The following is a 16,530-nucleotide window of genomic DNA, read 5'->3' as shown; positions in this document are numbered from 1 at the left end:
TATGTTTGTTAAATTCCTCTGCATACTTTCCTAACCAGCCCACACTTTTTTGGTTTTTTTGCTCTTTCTCATTTTGCAAAGTCTCAAGTTAAATAAATTGCATTCACAGAGCATTTATTGTTCATTATTTTCTCAAAAAAATTCCTGCTAAGTTGCTGAGCAACATCTATGCAGAGGTTCATACTCAAACTCCCTTAGGCATTCTAGTCTAGGTTTTGAATTTGTTCATCTGTCTCATCTAGTTTAGTCATTACTGACAGTGAACTCAGTAGCAAACACTTTCTTGGATCGTTCCCATTGTAAGCTCAAATGCTTTTCTTTTTTCTGTTGGTTACATGATTTATCTTGCTGGTTTCTGCTCATGAAGATTTTTTTAAAAGGAAACTTGTAATGATCAGTTATTGTGATACATGAGTACTGTGAATCTGTGAAACTGCATTTTAACATTGCTGCTTTATGCATATGTTATTTGAAAATCTTTGGCATAATTCCAAACAGTGTGCTAAGTATTGTTGATAACAAGTGACAATTTGACTGTTACAGCCAGAGTATGATTTTGAAAAATAGATAAAAATTTATCTCACGTAGTTACAAGTGTCAGAATGTATTATTGTACTTGTTAACCATTGCTTAAAAATTCCTGAAAGTCATACATTATTCTGTGTAATATAAATTATATCAAACCATTTTGAATAGTGGTATTAACTGAAAGTCGTGTGTGAAATGGAGATATGAGTTAGACCTTTGAGAAAGAGTATGGTCAATGATTGGCCTCTGCTATTTTCATGGACAGCTAAATCACCCTAATTAATTTGTGCTGATTTATTGGGTATTGCAGGTATTCGGCCCGTTAATTAGACTGAATTTGCCAAGAAATCTGGAATTCTCACTTCTGTGGTATTGTCGAACCACAAGAAGTGAACATTTACTTTCAAAGATCCATTGTTAATCACCATAAATACACTGTTTTTGAAGGAGCCGTGGAGAAGGTGGAAAGGACATTCCTTAGAATGGTGCCATTGATAAGACACTTAGTTATGAAGAAAAATTAGAATAGCTGGAGTTATTCTCCTTGGCACAAAGATTGTTAAGGGAGATATAGTATGTGTTCAAATGATGAGGGTTTTCACAAGAGTAGCTGATGAGAAACTGTTTCCACTGGCAGAAAGGCTAATAACTATAGTCTTTACATTGATGTAATTGACAAAGTGGGGAATGGGCAAATGTGTTTTTCTTCTTATGTAGTGAATGACTCCTGAACTGGAATCTTGCTGAAAAGAGAAACATGTTGCTAGAGCTGTTCAGCTTGCATTCATTAGGATATACACAAGAATGCCAAATTCTAAATGATCACATCAATGTAAATTACAGGAGAAAAAAATCGCAAGTTGACTGATTTGCTGAAGCATTGTCATGGAGAAAGGAACTATAGGCCTCCTGAGTTCTCACATAATTAAAAACAAGCACAAGGATTGTACATATTTCTTCTGATTTTGGAAAACTGGTTCCCGTATTTGAATGTACGTTGCTTTTAGCAAGCATAAATGGACCATTTCATGAGTTCAGCTAATTATCCTAATGGCGTCATTTCAATGTGAGAACATCTGAACTTTCTTGGATTATCTTTCTACATTTAAGATGCCACATAAAGTGACTCAAAAATCCCTGTAATTAAACAATTTACAGCACTGACTTCCATCAGATTTGGTGTCGCCTGCTTAATCTCCATGTTGTCTTGTGCAGCAAGTTATTGGAAGTTTGAAATGGAAATGATAGTGGTAGCCTCCATAGAACTTGTGATATTTGAATGAAAGAGCAAACAACTGAGTAATTCCTTAATTCATCAGGTTAAAGGATTGTTAGAAAGCTGAAGTCAACTTCAAAATCAGTAGAGGATCGGAAAGGGAGAGACGTCAGATTGAAACAATAGAGGAAGATTTTGCAGAACAACTAACTTCAAATTTGAAAACAAAAATTCCCAACAACAAGAAAAAGCTAAACTGTAGATATACCATATAGTAAAGTTTAGTTTATCAGTCAGAGATTTTTGGGCATTAACATGTATGTACCTGAAGACTTGATTGAATTTTCTTTGGTGAGCCTATGTAGTATCAACTGATGCAAATAAAGGAATTATGCACTGTTCACTAAGATAACCAAACAGTGAAATTCCATTTTTGTAAAGCTAAAAGTAGGTTGGTGAATCTTCAAAAAAACATTCTAGACTTCCATGTTTAGACCTGCACCTGATGTCACTTGAAGTTCATGTAACATTTGTGCCAAAATAACCATGAGCCCTGTTAACCTGACTATTACTTTGAAAGTAATTTTTGAATCTGTGCTTGTACTTGAAGCTAAAACTTCTGCTGGAGGAACAATTGCCTCCCTGCCACTGAAAATGAAGATAATCTTGTCATGACACATATATACAGAGTGAAAAACATTCTTCTTCAACTCCTGAGGCTTGCTAGTGTTTTCCTAAATTTGGTCAGATAAAGAAGTGGTCCAATTCACAGATGATACAAAGCCACTTTATATAAATTGACAGTAATGGTCAATTCAATGAGAAAATAGTTATATGACACTCAAATCGTAACCTTTCCAATTTCTCTGTATTTTAGTGCGTTGGTGATGTGACATTTTGTTTGCTGAAATACTGATGTTTGAAGTAATTTTTCATCTATTCTTTCATGTGGACATTTTTCCAAAAATAAGGACACTTAATTTTCCAGTTTTCATCTCTGAAGGTCTGTGATATAAGTGGTGGCCAAACGACAATAAATCTAATGGATATTTGGAGTTTATTAACAGTGATCTCCAGTATCTGATTTAAAAACTACAAAAAGTGTTATACTTCTCAATTCAACTAGAATCATGTAGAAGTAATTGGCAAATATAATTGCTTAGCATTATAAAATTAACATTTCTCTAGTTTTTAAAAAAATATTTTTCATTGAATGTGTGCGTCGCTGGCTAGGCCACTATTTTTTGACCATTTCTAACTATATTTGCATGTACAAAATCTGCATAATTTAGTTATCTCCTCTTTACCATGACAACTAGCTATCAACAGTCTGACCTACTTCTTGCGTTCATGTTCATAATCAGAGGGGACCTTACTCCGGACGAAGTGGTCCATCTCGTCAACCAGGGTTTCCAGGAGGGAGAAGAGCATTTTAAAATCAAAGCAAGATCCATTCTATGCTGCATGCGCCATATGCCAGGTAATGTGCTGTGTATATTTTTCTGCATGTTCATTTATAAATGTAATTCTATTTCTCAGATTTTCTCTCTGAAACTTCTTGCAATTTTCTGCCGTATTTCTCTCTCACTGCTTAATTTTCTGCTTTTGTTAAGTAGCGATTCACTTCTCCTATCTGAGCCTAGACTATGAGCAATATCAATGCTGTGAAGATGTTTTCCTCCATGGGGGAGTTCAGAACTGTAGGCATGTGGGGACTACCTCTGCCTAAAAAATATTCATGACCTCTACTTCCACTATGTTCGCAGGAAGAGAGTTCCAAAGGATCATGACCTTCAGAGAGAAAACAAAATACCTAATGTTGGTTTTAAATGGATAACCCTTCATTTATAAGCAATGTCCATAATTCTAGATTCTCCCATAAGAGGAAACATTCTGTCACCGTCCACCCTGTGAAGACATGTCAAACTTTTATACCTTGCTGTCAAGTCACCTTTTACTCTTCTGTGTGACTTCATGTGTGATCAACTGTGGATTTGAAGAAGTGTCACCAGACCTGAAACGATAACTTCTGATTTTTTTTTTCTTCAGATACTGGTAGACTTGCTGGGCTTTTCCAGCAACTTGTTTTTGTTGTTGTTGTTGTGGATTTTCGAAGGTCAGAGTATGATTTGTACCACTCTTGCTATTTTGTAGAAAAGTGATTTTTTTTATCGGGCTCACATTAAAATGCGTACTATGGCACAAACTTGCTGTTTTTAGAAGAAGATATAAAGTAAAGTAACCTCAGTTAATTCTTAATCTAGAGTGGATTTATTGGGTCGAAGGGCCTGTTTCCACACTCTAGGGTTTCAGTTATTCTAAACACCCATTTTCAACTCACTCATTTTACCTGACCCTGTCCTGTCTCAAATCATCTACTGTTGAATTCCACAAAATGCCTTTGTTATGTTTAGAATTGAGTATTCCAATGCACTGCTAGCCCTCTATACCAACCCTAGACATGAAGTCAGCCAAAGCTCACCTTATCTCATGCCATCCTGTTCAGCCATAAGCCCTGTGTTTCTTAACCTACATTGTCTCCCAGTTACACAATTTTCATCTTTAATTTTTCCATTCCTCCGTAGCCCTGCCCCTCCCTAGCTCTTATATTCTCCAATCCCAGAATCCTTTGAGATATGCCTTTTTTCTACTTATAGTCTCTTACGCATTCTGTAGATGAACATTGCTTGACCTGCATGACAAGTCTTCCAGATCTGTACCTAATCTTCCACACCTCTATCTCTTTTCTTCTTTGAGATGCTGATTCTTTTTCCTTGAAAACATTTTTGATCATCTGCCCTCAATATGAGCACTATGGCTCAGCGTCAAATTTTATTTTATAATGCTCCTGTGAAGTGACTTGGGTGTTTTATTCAACGAAACGTGATGGAGATGTAAGCAGTTCTTGTTTGACAAAAGCAAAGCTACAGAGTTCTGCCTAATAAACCAGCATGATAGTTTATTATTGAAGTCATCGAAGAATACAATGATAATAAGATGGGATTAATATATTTTCAGAATGGTCTGCTGAAATTGTGAGCCTGTGTAAGAAATATCGCAATGAAGGTGTTGTGGGTATGGACTTGGCAGGTGATGAGTCTTTAAACTGTAAAATCAACTCAGGCCATTGCAATGCCTATGAGGTAGGTGGTTATCCATAACATGATGAATTTAACTTAATAAGAATGTCAAATTGCAGTTAAATTACAAAAAAAAATGGATTCCACTTTACCTTCTAGGAACGTGAAATTCCAAAAAGTAGTCATAATTATAGGGCACACCTTGTGAATTTCTTACTGCATTTCATTACAATACACTCTCCTAAGATGTGTACAGGATTTCTGTAATATAGCGTCATCAGGTTTTCCTAATTGGTGGATCATAAGTGGAATCCTTGGGATCATGTTATAAATAATGTTTCTATGGAAATTTTGGTCACCTAATTTGCAGAACATATGAGAAGGTTCTGAGCATCTTGAAACCAGTGGTTTGGGTATATATTTGTGTTACAGCTGCATCACATTCTCACTCAAGCTTCATAAAGAATGTTTTGCAGATAGAATATCCTCCCATCAGTGTGGGAGACTTGGTGAATGTATTGGCTGTTGCCCATGACTGTGCACATGGTAGACTTCTCAAATGGTAACTTCATTAAGATTGTGTTTCACATTTACTTTAATATTCCTTTTGAATACTGATATTTTATTTCCCTTGAAGTATTTTTTACTCAGTATTAACAATAAATATTGTAATCTCATAGAAATGTTATTTTGTACATCAACCATCACAATAGTAACTTTTTCTGGTTAAGTAACATGCCCTGAATGTAAAATCATAATAAGTAAACTGTTTTATCTAAATCCCTCCATAAGTTGCTCTGCATTTTAGTATGCATTTATAAAAGAGAAAATAGCCTATTGTGTAAGTGATAGGATGCCTATTATTTACTCATCAAAGTGGTACAATTTGATAAATAGACGAGAGCTTTAATAATAATTTCCTGCTTTATATGAATTTCTGTGTTTTATTTTATATATACATTGTGATGAATTCCTTTTTGTTGTATATATTCTGATGGTGTAGGAGAAAACAATGAGAATATTGTAATGTTCAGGAATAGATCACTTCAAGGAATTGCTAGATTTGACAGTCCCAAAATATTAGTTACATTCAACACTGACTAGGATTCCTGCTTAATAGAACAAAACAATTCAGGAGTCCCTGAAGAGCAAATTCAGAATTATGGTTGTGAGACCTGAGAAGAGGCTGTATGCCACTAATCATTCAGTAGCGAATGCCATCAGTCAACTCTCAATCATTAGCAAATGATTCAAGGTGTTGTCAGCAGTGCTGTCAAGTGACACTTACACAAGCAATAACATGCTCACTGATTGACCTCATTACATCTTGGTGCAGACATGAGCAAAAGATCTGGACTTGAGAGGTGAGTAGGAGGTTATATGAATGGCTATTTTCAGATCTAAGCTGTGAACAAATCTTATTGAGCTTTTTGAAAGTAGACTGTATCCATGCTACACAATTTATATTACTTCCAGGTAACACAAGAAGACATAACACATCCCATTTACTTGCCTGAACATTTGCTGCACTAACATAACAAGGAGTAGAGGTGGATGAACACAGCAGGCCAAGCAGCATCAGAAGAGCAGGAAGGCTGATGTTTCAGGCCTAGACTAGTCTAGACTCAAAATGTCAGCCTTCCTCCTCCTCTGATGTTGCTTGGCCTGCTGTGTTCATCCACTTCTACACCTTGTTACCTCAGATTCTCCAGCATCTGCAGTTCCCACTATCTGCTGTAGTAACATTTTGTGATTCACAAATCGGGGCACCCCGATCCCTCTGCATTGTGAGTTCTGCAATATCTACATTTATATATTATACAAGATTCCTATTCTCCATGACAAGCGGACAAGTCCACATTTTCCTACAATATACACCATCGTGCAATTTTTAAAAATTCAATTCACAGTGTAAAGTCACAGTATATGGCTCCAATTGCCCAGAGACCAGCTAACAGTCAACCACATCACTGTGGATCTGGAGTCTCTTGTAGACCAGACCAGGTAACTATGGTAGTTTCCTTCCCCAAAGGACCCACGTGGGTTTTTCTGACAATTAACAATGGATTCATTGTCATCAGTAGGCCCTTAATTTCATTTTTTAAAATTGAGTTCAATTTCCACCATTTGCTGTGGTGAGAATCCAACTAGATCTCAGGAACACTACCTGGGTCTTTGGATTAGTAGCCAGCGATATCACCACTAGACCATCTAATTCAATTACAATGTCAATATCACCGGCAATTATACATCTTGGGATTCATAAACCTCCACATACTCCAACATTAAGTCTTATTAGAGATGTTGTAAAAGGGCCATAGCCATTTGTTCAACCTGCAAGATTTTTGTAGAAATAGATGACAGGAAAGCTATCCTGCAGGACAATAGCTAACCTGTTCAGATCATTCTTTGTCGTGTATGGCGCAAGCTCGTATCTCTAAGAAGTGTTGCTATCTTTGAACTTGAAAAATAACAAGTCTTCTTCAAATTACTTTGGAAAGGCAAAGGAACTGAAAGAAATGAATAATATTTTATGGCGTTACAATGCACTGCCTATGTGACTGGTATCTTTTCCCTAACAAGACGCTGCTTTCAATCTGAAAAGATGTTTTGTTTACCACATTGATCAGCATTCTGAGTGAATTTCAGTGCCAGTATAATGTCAAATACATGAGTCACACATCCTAACAATAGGCTGATTGAATGAAACAGCATATTCCTTTAGTTGTGCATAATAGGCAGAGTACAGACTCACCTGAACCAGTCTAGTAAGTAATATGCAAAACAAAACATCATCTTTGACATGACTGACTTGGGACAGTGCAACAATGTTGAGTCCCAGTGTTTGTAGCGATGTCACAAATGTGAAACTTTAATTAAACTACTGAATTGTCCAATTCACCTGACTGTCTTTCGAGGTTGAAAGAAATGCACATCAGGCTTTTGGCAGTAACAAGAAAATAATTAGTCAATCAAGCTGCTTTTCTTAACTAATTAAAAAATACTGTTAATTTGTGGCTATAGTATTTAAATTACATATCTTTCAAGATTTCCCCCTCCCCCTCAATCACATTCACAAATACAGGCACTCAAAGACAAGTAGACAAGGCATAGTTCATCCTGCCTCCTTGACCTGTCCATCTTTTCTCCTATCTGTTCGCTCTTCTCACCTCATTGACCGACTCCCACCCCCACTTCCTACCTACTAGCCTCATCCCTGCCGCCTTGACCTGTCTGTCTTCTTCCCACCCATCTGCTGTTCTATACACCTTCCATCATTGCCTCCCCTTCTCTCCATTTATTTTGGAGTCCCCTTCCCCATCCTCATTTCTGAAGAAGGGTCCAGACCCGAAATGTCAACTTTCCTGCTTCTCTGATGTTGCTTGGCCTGCTGTGTTCATCCAGCTCTACACCTTGTTATTTCAAAAAATGTGTAACTTGTTTTACAATGCATGTAGCAAAGTATCAAGTGGATGATTCTGCGCAGTCTGTGTCAGCAATCTGCACCATTAAAAATACCAATGTCCAGGCATTTCATGCCACCCTGAATATTGTGGGGTTAAGTCCACTGGACACAACTTTCAATATATTTGAGTAGCGTAACACAGAAAGAGGTCATTCACATGAGTGAGTTTGTACTGGATTTAACTGGATTACTTCTCTAAAGACCCAGTTTATTGCCTGTATCCAATCATTTCTTTACCCCAAGTATCATGAAATGGTAAGTAAACTAGTATTTTAAGACCAGAGCACCATTACTAGCCATCCTTTTAGTCACCCTGTAACAGCTGAGCCAAGCTGACACATCAGAAAAATATGCATGGAAGTATTGCTTTGATAGCACATCTGAAATGGAGATCACACAATTATTAGTGATCACCATGCCTGAAATTTCATACTAACTCGTATAAAGTGCAAGTTTAGACTACCACTGTACACTGCAGCTGGATTAGTACTCATACTGGAGGTTTGAACAGTGTACACGTTAGCTATACGATGAACTTTTGAGAAGTACTTTCAGTGCTAAACAGATGTAGCATGAAGCGCAGTGACAGACTGTCCTATTTCACATTTGGTAGAATGAAGCTTTGATGGAGTTAATTTAAGGGCCTAGCATACATATTTGTTAGGGTGTAGCAAAATTAAAGGAAACTTAGCAGATGCATACATAACATGCGTCTTTAATACAGTGTAAAGTTGGCTAGCCATCCCTCGGAAGCTCTCCTGACGCTATGAGCCTATTTTCTCATTTCTTCAGGTACTCTGCATGTTGCAGACTACATAAGGCACATTTTCTCATTGTTGTGTGTTTCCTGGGTGCAAAACAAAATATAAATGGAGATTGTGATAGTGTTTAGGTATCTGCCTCCATTAGCCAGCTTAAGATATCTTAATGGTTGTAAAAGACATGCCCATATATTAAATTCAGGACAAGCGCAATGGTGCAATGAGAGAGATGAGAGAGGATATTCCCAGATGCAATAGGACCCTTAACTGAAACTAGGAACATATGAAATAGGAGGAGGGAGTAAGCTTGATGATCCTTAGACCCTATTTCGTTAATTAATAAAGTCATGGCCTCAACCTCTGTGTAGATTATGAATTTGTCTTAGTTGTGAAGATATTCAACAACTGTACCACCTCAGCTGCCTTAGCTGGAGATTATGGGGCGATTGTGGTATTTGGTAACATTGCTGGACTAGTAATCCGGAAGCCCATGCTAATGATGTGGGGACACTTGTTCAAATCCAATTATGGGTGGGTCTCTTCTATCAGGGTTGCCCATTTTCAACTGTGCCCCCTAATTCTGGATTTCCCAAGAGAGAAAACATCTCTGTCAAGTCCCCTTACAAATGTGTATTATCTAATAAGATCAGATCTCATTTTTCTAAAGTCTAACGAGTATATGCTCAACCATTCATCAACCCAGTGTACCTTTTCTATTTACTTCCAATTCAAGATTAACTTCTTAAGGAGACTAAAACTGAATGCAGCACTCAGTGATTTCACTAGGACCCTGTACAGCAGTAACAAGGCCTCCCTACTTATATACTTCATCACTTCACCATAACAGTCAATATTTCATTGTCATTCTGAATTACTTGCTGGCCCTACTGGTTTATTTTTGTGCTTCATGTACGAGGACACCAAAATTCTTCCGTATTGTGGCTTTCTATAGATTCTCCTACCCATTTAAATAGTACTTTGCTTTTCTAATCTTGCTGCTAAGTGGATAACCTCACATTTTCCACATTAAACTCCATTTGTCAATTTGTTGCCCAAACACTTACCATTTTATATCCCTTATTTCCTTTGTTGGTCCTCAAACTGCTTTCCTACTTCTCTATATAATCAATGTATTTGCTTACAATACATTTGGACCCTTTATCCAAGTTTTCAAATAATTGCATTCCTTCTGTTCATGTAAAATTCCACAGATTCTGACCAACGCTTCCAATGCTGACCCTTTTGACATTCCTGTAATTACCGTTTTTAAACTGAAATAATCCATTCTTCCTGGGTCTGTTCTCTTTTAGTTAACCAATCATCTAACTATAATAATATATCAACCCCAACACTGAAGTTTTATCTTGTACCATAACCCTTCTGTTGGCAATTTATCAAACTCCTTAAGAAATCCAAAAACATCATCTTCCCTTTACCTGCCCTGCTTGTTACAGTCTCAAGGTATTCTGATAAATTTGTCAAACATGATTTCCCTCTCCTATAATCATGTTGACTGTTTGTATTATGATATTTTTTAGATATATAGCTGCTGCTTCCCTGGTAATGGAATTCAACATCCTCCCAAGATCAAATATTTGGTTAACTGGTCTATTGTTTCATGCTTTCTGCTTCCCACTTTTCTTGAATAGAGAAGTCAAATTTGCAGTTTTCCATTTAGCAGTGACCTTTCCAGAATCTGTGGAATTTTACATGAACAGAAGGAATGCATCTGTTATGTCTGATCCACTAATTGTAAGATCTGGATACAGGATGTCAGGCATAAGAATGTATTAATCTTTATTTCCACTAGCGTTTCTAGTTTTTTTTCTGTATTGGTAAATGTTTCAAGTTCCTGTCTCCATTTAGCCCACAAAGTTTTCTACTTTTACTGTGATGCTTTTAGAGTGTGCAGTTGTGAAGATACAAAATATTTATGCAAAACCTTTACTGCTTCCTTATTCGACATATTATTTCGATCTTGCTGTCATGGAATGGAGGGTCTGCTGGAATCTCTTCTGCACTAGCAGTCCTGCATGTGGTCAGGTTGCTATCCTAATCTCAGTCTCACTCTAAGCTATGTTGGGGAACTTAACGCCTCAGCAGACTCTTCTCTTCCAAGGTAGAACATAGAACATAGAATATAGAAAAGTACAGCACAGTACAGGCCCTTCGGCCCATGACGTTGTGCCGTGGAATAATCCTAATCCAAAAATAAAATAACCTAATTTACATTCCCCTCAATTCACTGCTGTCCATGTGCGTGTCCAGCAGTCGCTTAAATGTCACTAATGACTCTGCTTCCACGACTACCACTAGCAAAGTATTCCATGCGCTCACAACTCTCTAGGTGAAGAACCTCCCTCTGACGTCTCCTGTATACCTTCCTCCTAACACCTTGAAACTATGACTCCTCGTGGCAGTCAATCCTGCCCTGGGGAAAAGTCTTTGGCTATCTACTCTATCAATGCCTCTCATTACCTTGCACACCTTGATCAGGTCACCTCTCCTCCTCCTACTCTCCAGAGAGAAAAGTCCGAGCTCAGTCAACCTCTCCTCGTAAGACAAGCCCTCCAGTCCAGGCAGCATCCTGGTAAACCTCCTTTTCACCCTCTCCAAAGCCTCCACATCTTTCCTATAATAGAGCGACCAGAACTGGACACAATGTTCCAAGTGTGGTCTCACCAGGGTTTTGTAGAGCTGCAGCATAACCTCGCGGCTCTTAAACTCGATCCCCCTGTTAATGAAATCCAAAACACCATATGCTTTCTTAACAACCTTATCCACTTGGGTGGCAACTTTGAGGGAGCTATGCACTTGAACACCAAGATCCCGCTGTTCCTCCACACTGCCGAGAATCCTGCCTTTAATCCTATATTCAGCATTTAAGTTCGACCTTCCAAAATGCATCACTTCGCATTTATCCAGGTTGAACTCCATCTGCCATTTCTCAGCCCAGCTCTGCATTCTGTCAGTGTCTCGCTGAAACCTGCAATAGCCCTCAATACTATCAACGGCACCTCCAGCCTTTGTGTCATCAGTAAACATACTAACCCACCCCTCAACCTCCTCATCCAAGTCATTTATAAAAACTACAAAGAGCAGAGGCCCAAGAACAGAGCCCTGCGGGACACCACTCAGCACTGACCTCCAGGCAGAATACTTACCATCTACAACCACTCTCTGCCTCCTGTCAGCCAACCAATTCTGAATCCAGACAGCCAAATCACCCTGTATCCCATACCTCCTGACTTTATGAATGAGCCTGCCGTGGGGAACCTTATCAAATGCCTTGCTGAAGTCCATAAAGAGAGTTGAACTGTAGTACTCTTTAGTTCCTCTTGGCACTATGCAGTGCTGTAACAGGAAAAAAAAAGGTTTATAAACACACAAGTTTGCAGATTATTTAGCTATTATTAAATTGCAGTTTGTGGAATGTCACTGCACACAAATTGGCTGCAGTATATCTATGTTATGACTCCATCTGCCCTTCATTAATTGACTTGAGATGCTTTTGAGTGCCAAAGAAATAAAAGACATAGCTCTCCTCTCTCTTTTATTTCTCTCTGACTTCCTCTCTGCTTCTCGCTTCTCTGTCTCTCTCTGTCTCTGTCCCTCTCTCTGTCTGTATTATCTGATATAGGATCAGAACATGTCAGAAATACCCAGTTGAATTGTCAGCATCTGTGGAGAAAGAACAAAAGTTAGCGTTTTCTTTCAATGATGTTTCATCTGAAATAGAAAAAAATACAAGTTTTAAACAAAGACAAAGAGGCAGCAACAGCAAAAATTAAGAATAAAAGTAAAATACTGTGGAGGCTACAAACCTGAAATAAACAAAGGTTGAGGCCAAGGATGATTAAATGTCAAAAGGAGAAGATGATACAAACAAAAGTGACTGAAATTGGATCAGATAAGGACAAAAAAAACTGTTTAGAAAGGCATAAAAGGAACTGACAACTGCTATCTGAAAAATGTCAGCAGAGGTTATGCTCTGAAACTGTTGAACCCAATGTTAAATCCAAAAGACTGAAAAGTACTTAAATTGAAGTTTGGGTGCTGTTCCTTGACCTTCTGCTGAGCTTAATTGCAACGCTACAGGAGTCTAAGGATAAGTAGATCAGATTGGGTTGAAATGGAAAATTAAAGTGACCAGCAACTTAGTGTCAGGCTTGCAGGCTGAATGGAGGTGTCTGACAAATGGTCACTTAACCTGTGTTTGTTCTCTGCAGTGTAGAGAAGACTGCATGAGCAGCGAGTAGAGTAACCTAAATGGAGAGAAGTACAAGTAAATCGCTGAGCCACCTGGAAGGTGTGTATGGAAGCCTGGACGGTGAGAAGGGTTGATAAAGGTGCATGTGTTGTTTCTTATGCTTGTGCAAGAGGGTGTTACGGAACAGGATGTTGGGGTATTTGATGAATTGGGCCAGTGAATTGAAAAGAGAATAGCCTCTCTTCAGAATTCTGATGGGAGGAAATGACATTTAGCTGGATGTGGTCAAAGGGGCAGCAGATGATCCACTGAATGGAGATGGTGGAATAGAAGATGAGAATGAGGAGTTCACTGTTGTGGCTCTGAGAGGCTGGGCAGGGTGAGTGCAGATGTGGGACCAAATGACACCAGAATAACCCTGTCAACTATGATGGAGGGAAGCCCTTACATGCGGTAAAAAAGAAGCCATATTGGTAGCAATACTATAAAATGTGATGTCATCAGACAGATGCAGCTAAGATACTAGGAGCATGAAGTAGAATCCTGCCCCAGAAGCAGAGTAAGAGGAAGTGACCTTTTTGCACATTGGTCAACACTCATGTCCAGAATTGACAGGGAGTTCAAGGAAAGTAAGAGTCGGGGATGGACCATGGAAAGTGTGGAAACTGGAAGCAAAGCTAATTGAAATTTCCAGCTCAGGATGAGACCAGGAAATGACACTGATACAGACAACAGTGTACTGGAAGCGTGGTGAGGGCTTTGACCTGAATAGGACTGGCACAAAAAATGCGTCATTGTGGAGAAAGAAATAGAGTATTGATTAGATTAAACACAGTTTGGGTGATTTATTTACAGAAAGCTTTCCATTCAGTTTGCAAGCATGACCTGAGCATCCTTTTTAATTTTAATTCTCCAATTGCTTTTGTTTTAAGGTCCCTACCCCACATGCCACTGCAATTTTCCAGTGAAGCTTAGTCCAAGCTTTAGGAACAGCACCTCCTGTTTTGATTAGCCATGTGAACACCATGTCAACAATTTCAATCTCTACCCCATTTTAATTCTTCTTTTCATTCTCTGGTTTTGCTCGTTTTTCTCTTACCTTTGCTATCAGATGAAAGCTTTCATCATCCTGTTGTTCCCACTTCTTTTGGACACGTCAGCCTAGATCTTAAGGTTTCCTGCTTGTTGCAAACCAGAAGTACGTTTCACAGTGTGTGACTGGAACTTGCGAATGTGCCAGTGCTTGCCCTCCATTAGAATTACTCAGGGGCACTTTGAGTTTCCCACTGACAATTCCCCTGCTTTTCATGAACCTCCACAAAAGTCCGTGACTGTGAGCTACAGTCAGAAACTTTGGGCAGTTCCTCCAACCTTGCTTTAGTGGTTACCCAGGAAACGTAAAACATATTTAAAACCTAATCTGATGCCTGTTACTTCAGAACTGCGACTTCATAGTAACCTTAGCCGTTGCAGGAACTAAACCCCTGCTGTTGGTATTACTTTACTTTGCAACCCAACCGGCCGGCCAACTGAGTTAACCAACCCCCTGTCTCAGATGTAACATAAATAGTTATTGAGCATTATGTAATAAGCCTTTACTGTTAATAAAGTTTGAGCCTGTCCTCTGCATAAGACAGAGGATCCTTCCTAAGTATCTGGTACTTGGAATGATACCAGGAAGAAGGATTAGTAGCAGTGGATCTACCCAAGATATCTCCGATCGTTCCAATGAATGTGACCATGACATATATCATGCTGAGAGGTGGGTTTTGTCATAAATACCTGATATTTTCAAAAATCCTCAAAAGTGCGCAATACTGAACTCCAAGCAGGGCCTTCTAACAGAGATTCAATGCAATTTCAGAAGAGCGGGTGGTACAAGTGACTGTTTATTGTATATTACCTCCAGCAAAAATGGCAAGAGCAGAACAGCAACTAAACTCTATTTATTTATCGGATTAAAGTCCTTGATACAATTAGTAAGTAGCAAGCTGACTTCTTTCTTGAGTAGTAGGTCATTTTGTGATTTATTTTGATTCACAAGTAGAGTGAAAGGAGGCTGTGGCCTCTTCAGCTTGATGTTCTCTGCCATGCCTTTTAAATATTCTATATTAGGGAAATAGAATCCACCTCAGGTATTATACAGATGGTAAAATCATCAATCTGAGGAGAATACAATGAAAACCAAAATGCCTGAAGCTGTTGTCATGCCTGCAGTTTCACTGATAAATGACCCTGAAAGTCTTTAGCACGTCAAGAAATGCAACTATCATGGGCCACTTCTTATTAACTTTGGACTCACTGACAGCATCAAGAAGACTGAAGTCATGTACGAGAATGTCCCACAAAGCACTGTGAAGCCGACTATTATTGTTAATGGTCAAACGCTTGAAGCAGTGAACAAATTTACCTACTTCACAGTGCTCTCTGCAAGATAGTTCTCATTGATGGCAAATTCAATAAATAAAAGCTGAGATCAGATTTGCCTATTACAAAATACAAAACTGTATGGTAGTGAAGAGGAATTTGTCTCTGAGCACAGATAGCAAGAACTGCACATGCTGGAGTCAGAGATAACAGCGTGGAGCTGGAGGAACACAGTAGGCCAGGTAGCATCAGAGGAGCAGGAAAGTTGACATTTCAGATCGGGACTCTTCTTCTGAAATGGGGAGGGGAAAGGGAGATAGGACATAAATAGAGAGAGGATGGGTAGGGCTGGGGAAAGTAGGAGGGATGGTGATAGGTGAATGCAGTTAGGGAGTTGTGGGGATAGGTCAGTGGGATGGGTGGGGTGGATAGGCGGGAGAGAAGATTGACAGGCTGTGTCAGGCCAAGGAGGGGGGTGATGAGAGGGAGGGTTGGACATGGAGTAAGGTCAGAGGTGGGGAGATTTTAAAACTGATGAAATCCATCTTTAGGCCTTCGGGCTGTAGGCTCCCGAGGCAGAATATGAGGTGCTCTTCTCCAGTTTGCAGGTGGTGTTATTGTGGAGGCCCAAGATAGACATGTCACCCAGGGAGTGGGAGGGGGAGTTAAAACTGTTGGTGACCAGAAGGTGTTGTCGTTTGTTGCATACAGAGCACATATGCTCTACAAAACGGACTCCAAATCTATGCTTGGTGTCACCGATGTAGAGGAGGCTGCATCGGGAAGAGCAGTTCACCTGCACATTAGTCAACTTGGCCTATTTTATCCACTTCAATGGCTTGGGCCTAATGACACTTTCTCAGAACTGACCCGAAACATTAACTCTGATTCTTTTTTCCACA

The 16,530-nt window shown here is 39.0% G+C and overlaps 1 protein-coding gene across 3 annotated transcripts in view; it reads left to right on the top strand.

Annotated features, from left to right (window-relative positions):
• The window catches only part of ada (adenosine deaminase), a 60,758-nt gene that overhangs the window by 26,410 nt on the left and 17,818 nt on the right, over nucleotides 1–16,530 (top strand). For all 3 annotated transcript variants that reach the window (XM_048550368.2, XM_048550366.2, XM_048550367.2), the window contains 2 exons: nucleotides 3,109–3,224; nucleotides 4,763–4,887. In XM_048550368.2, the coding sequence (XP_048406325.1) occupies nucleotides 3,109–3,224; nucleotides 4,763–4,887 (241 nt within the window). The remainder of the gene's footprint in view (nucleotides 1–3,108; nucleotides 3,225–4,762; nucleotides 4,888–16,530) is intronic.

The sequence above is a fragment of the Stegostoma tigrinum genome, chromosome 19, assembly GCF_030684315.1.
Source record: "Stegostoma tigrinum isolate sSteTig4 chromosome 19, sSteTig4.hap1, whole genome shotgun sequence".
NCBI classification, from domain to species: domain Eukaryota; kingdom Metazoa; phylum Chordata; class Chondrichthyes; order Orectolobiformes; family Stegostomatidae; genus Stegostoma; species Stegostoma tigrinum.
The sequence above is the reverse complement of the archived record's forward strand: the minus strand, read 5'-3'. Positions and strand labels throughout refer to the sequence as shown.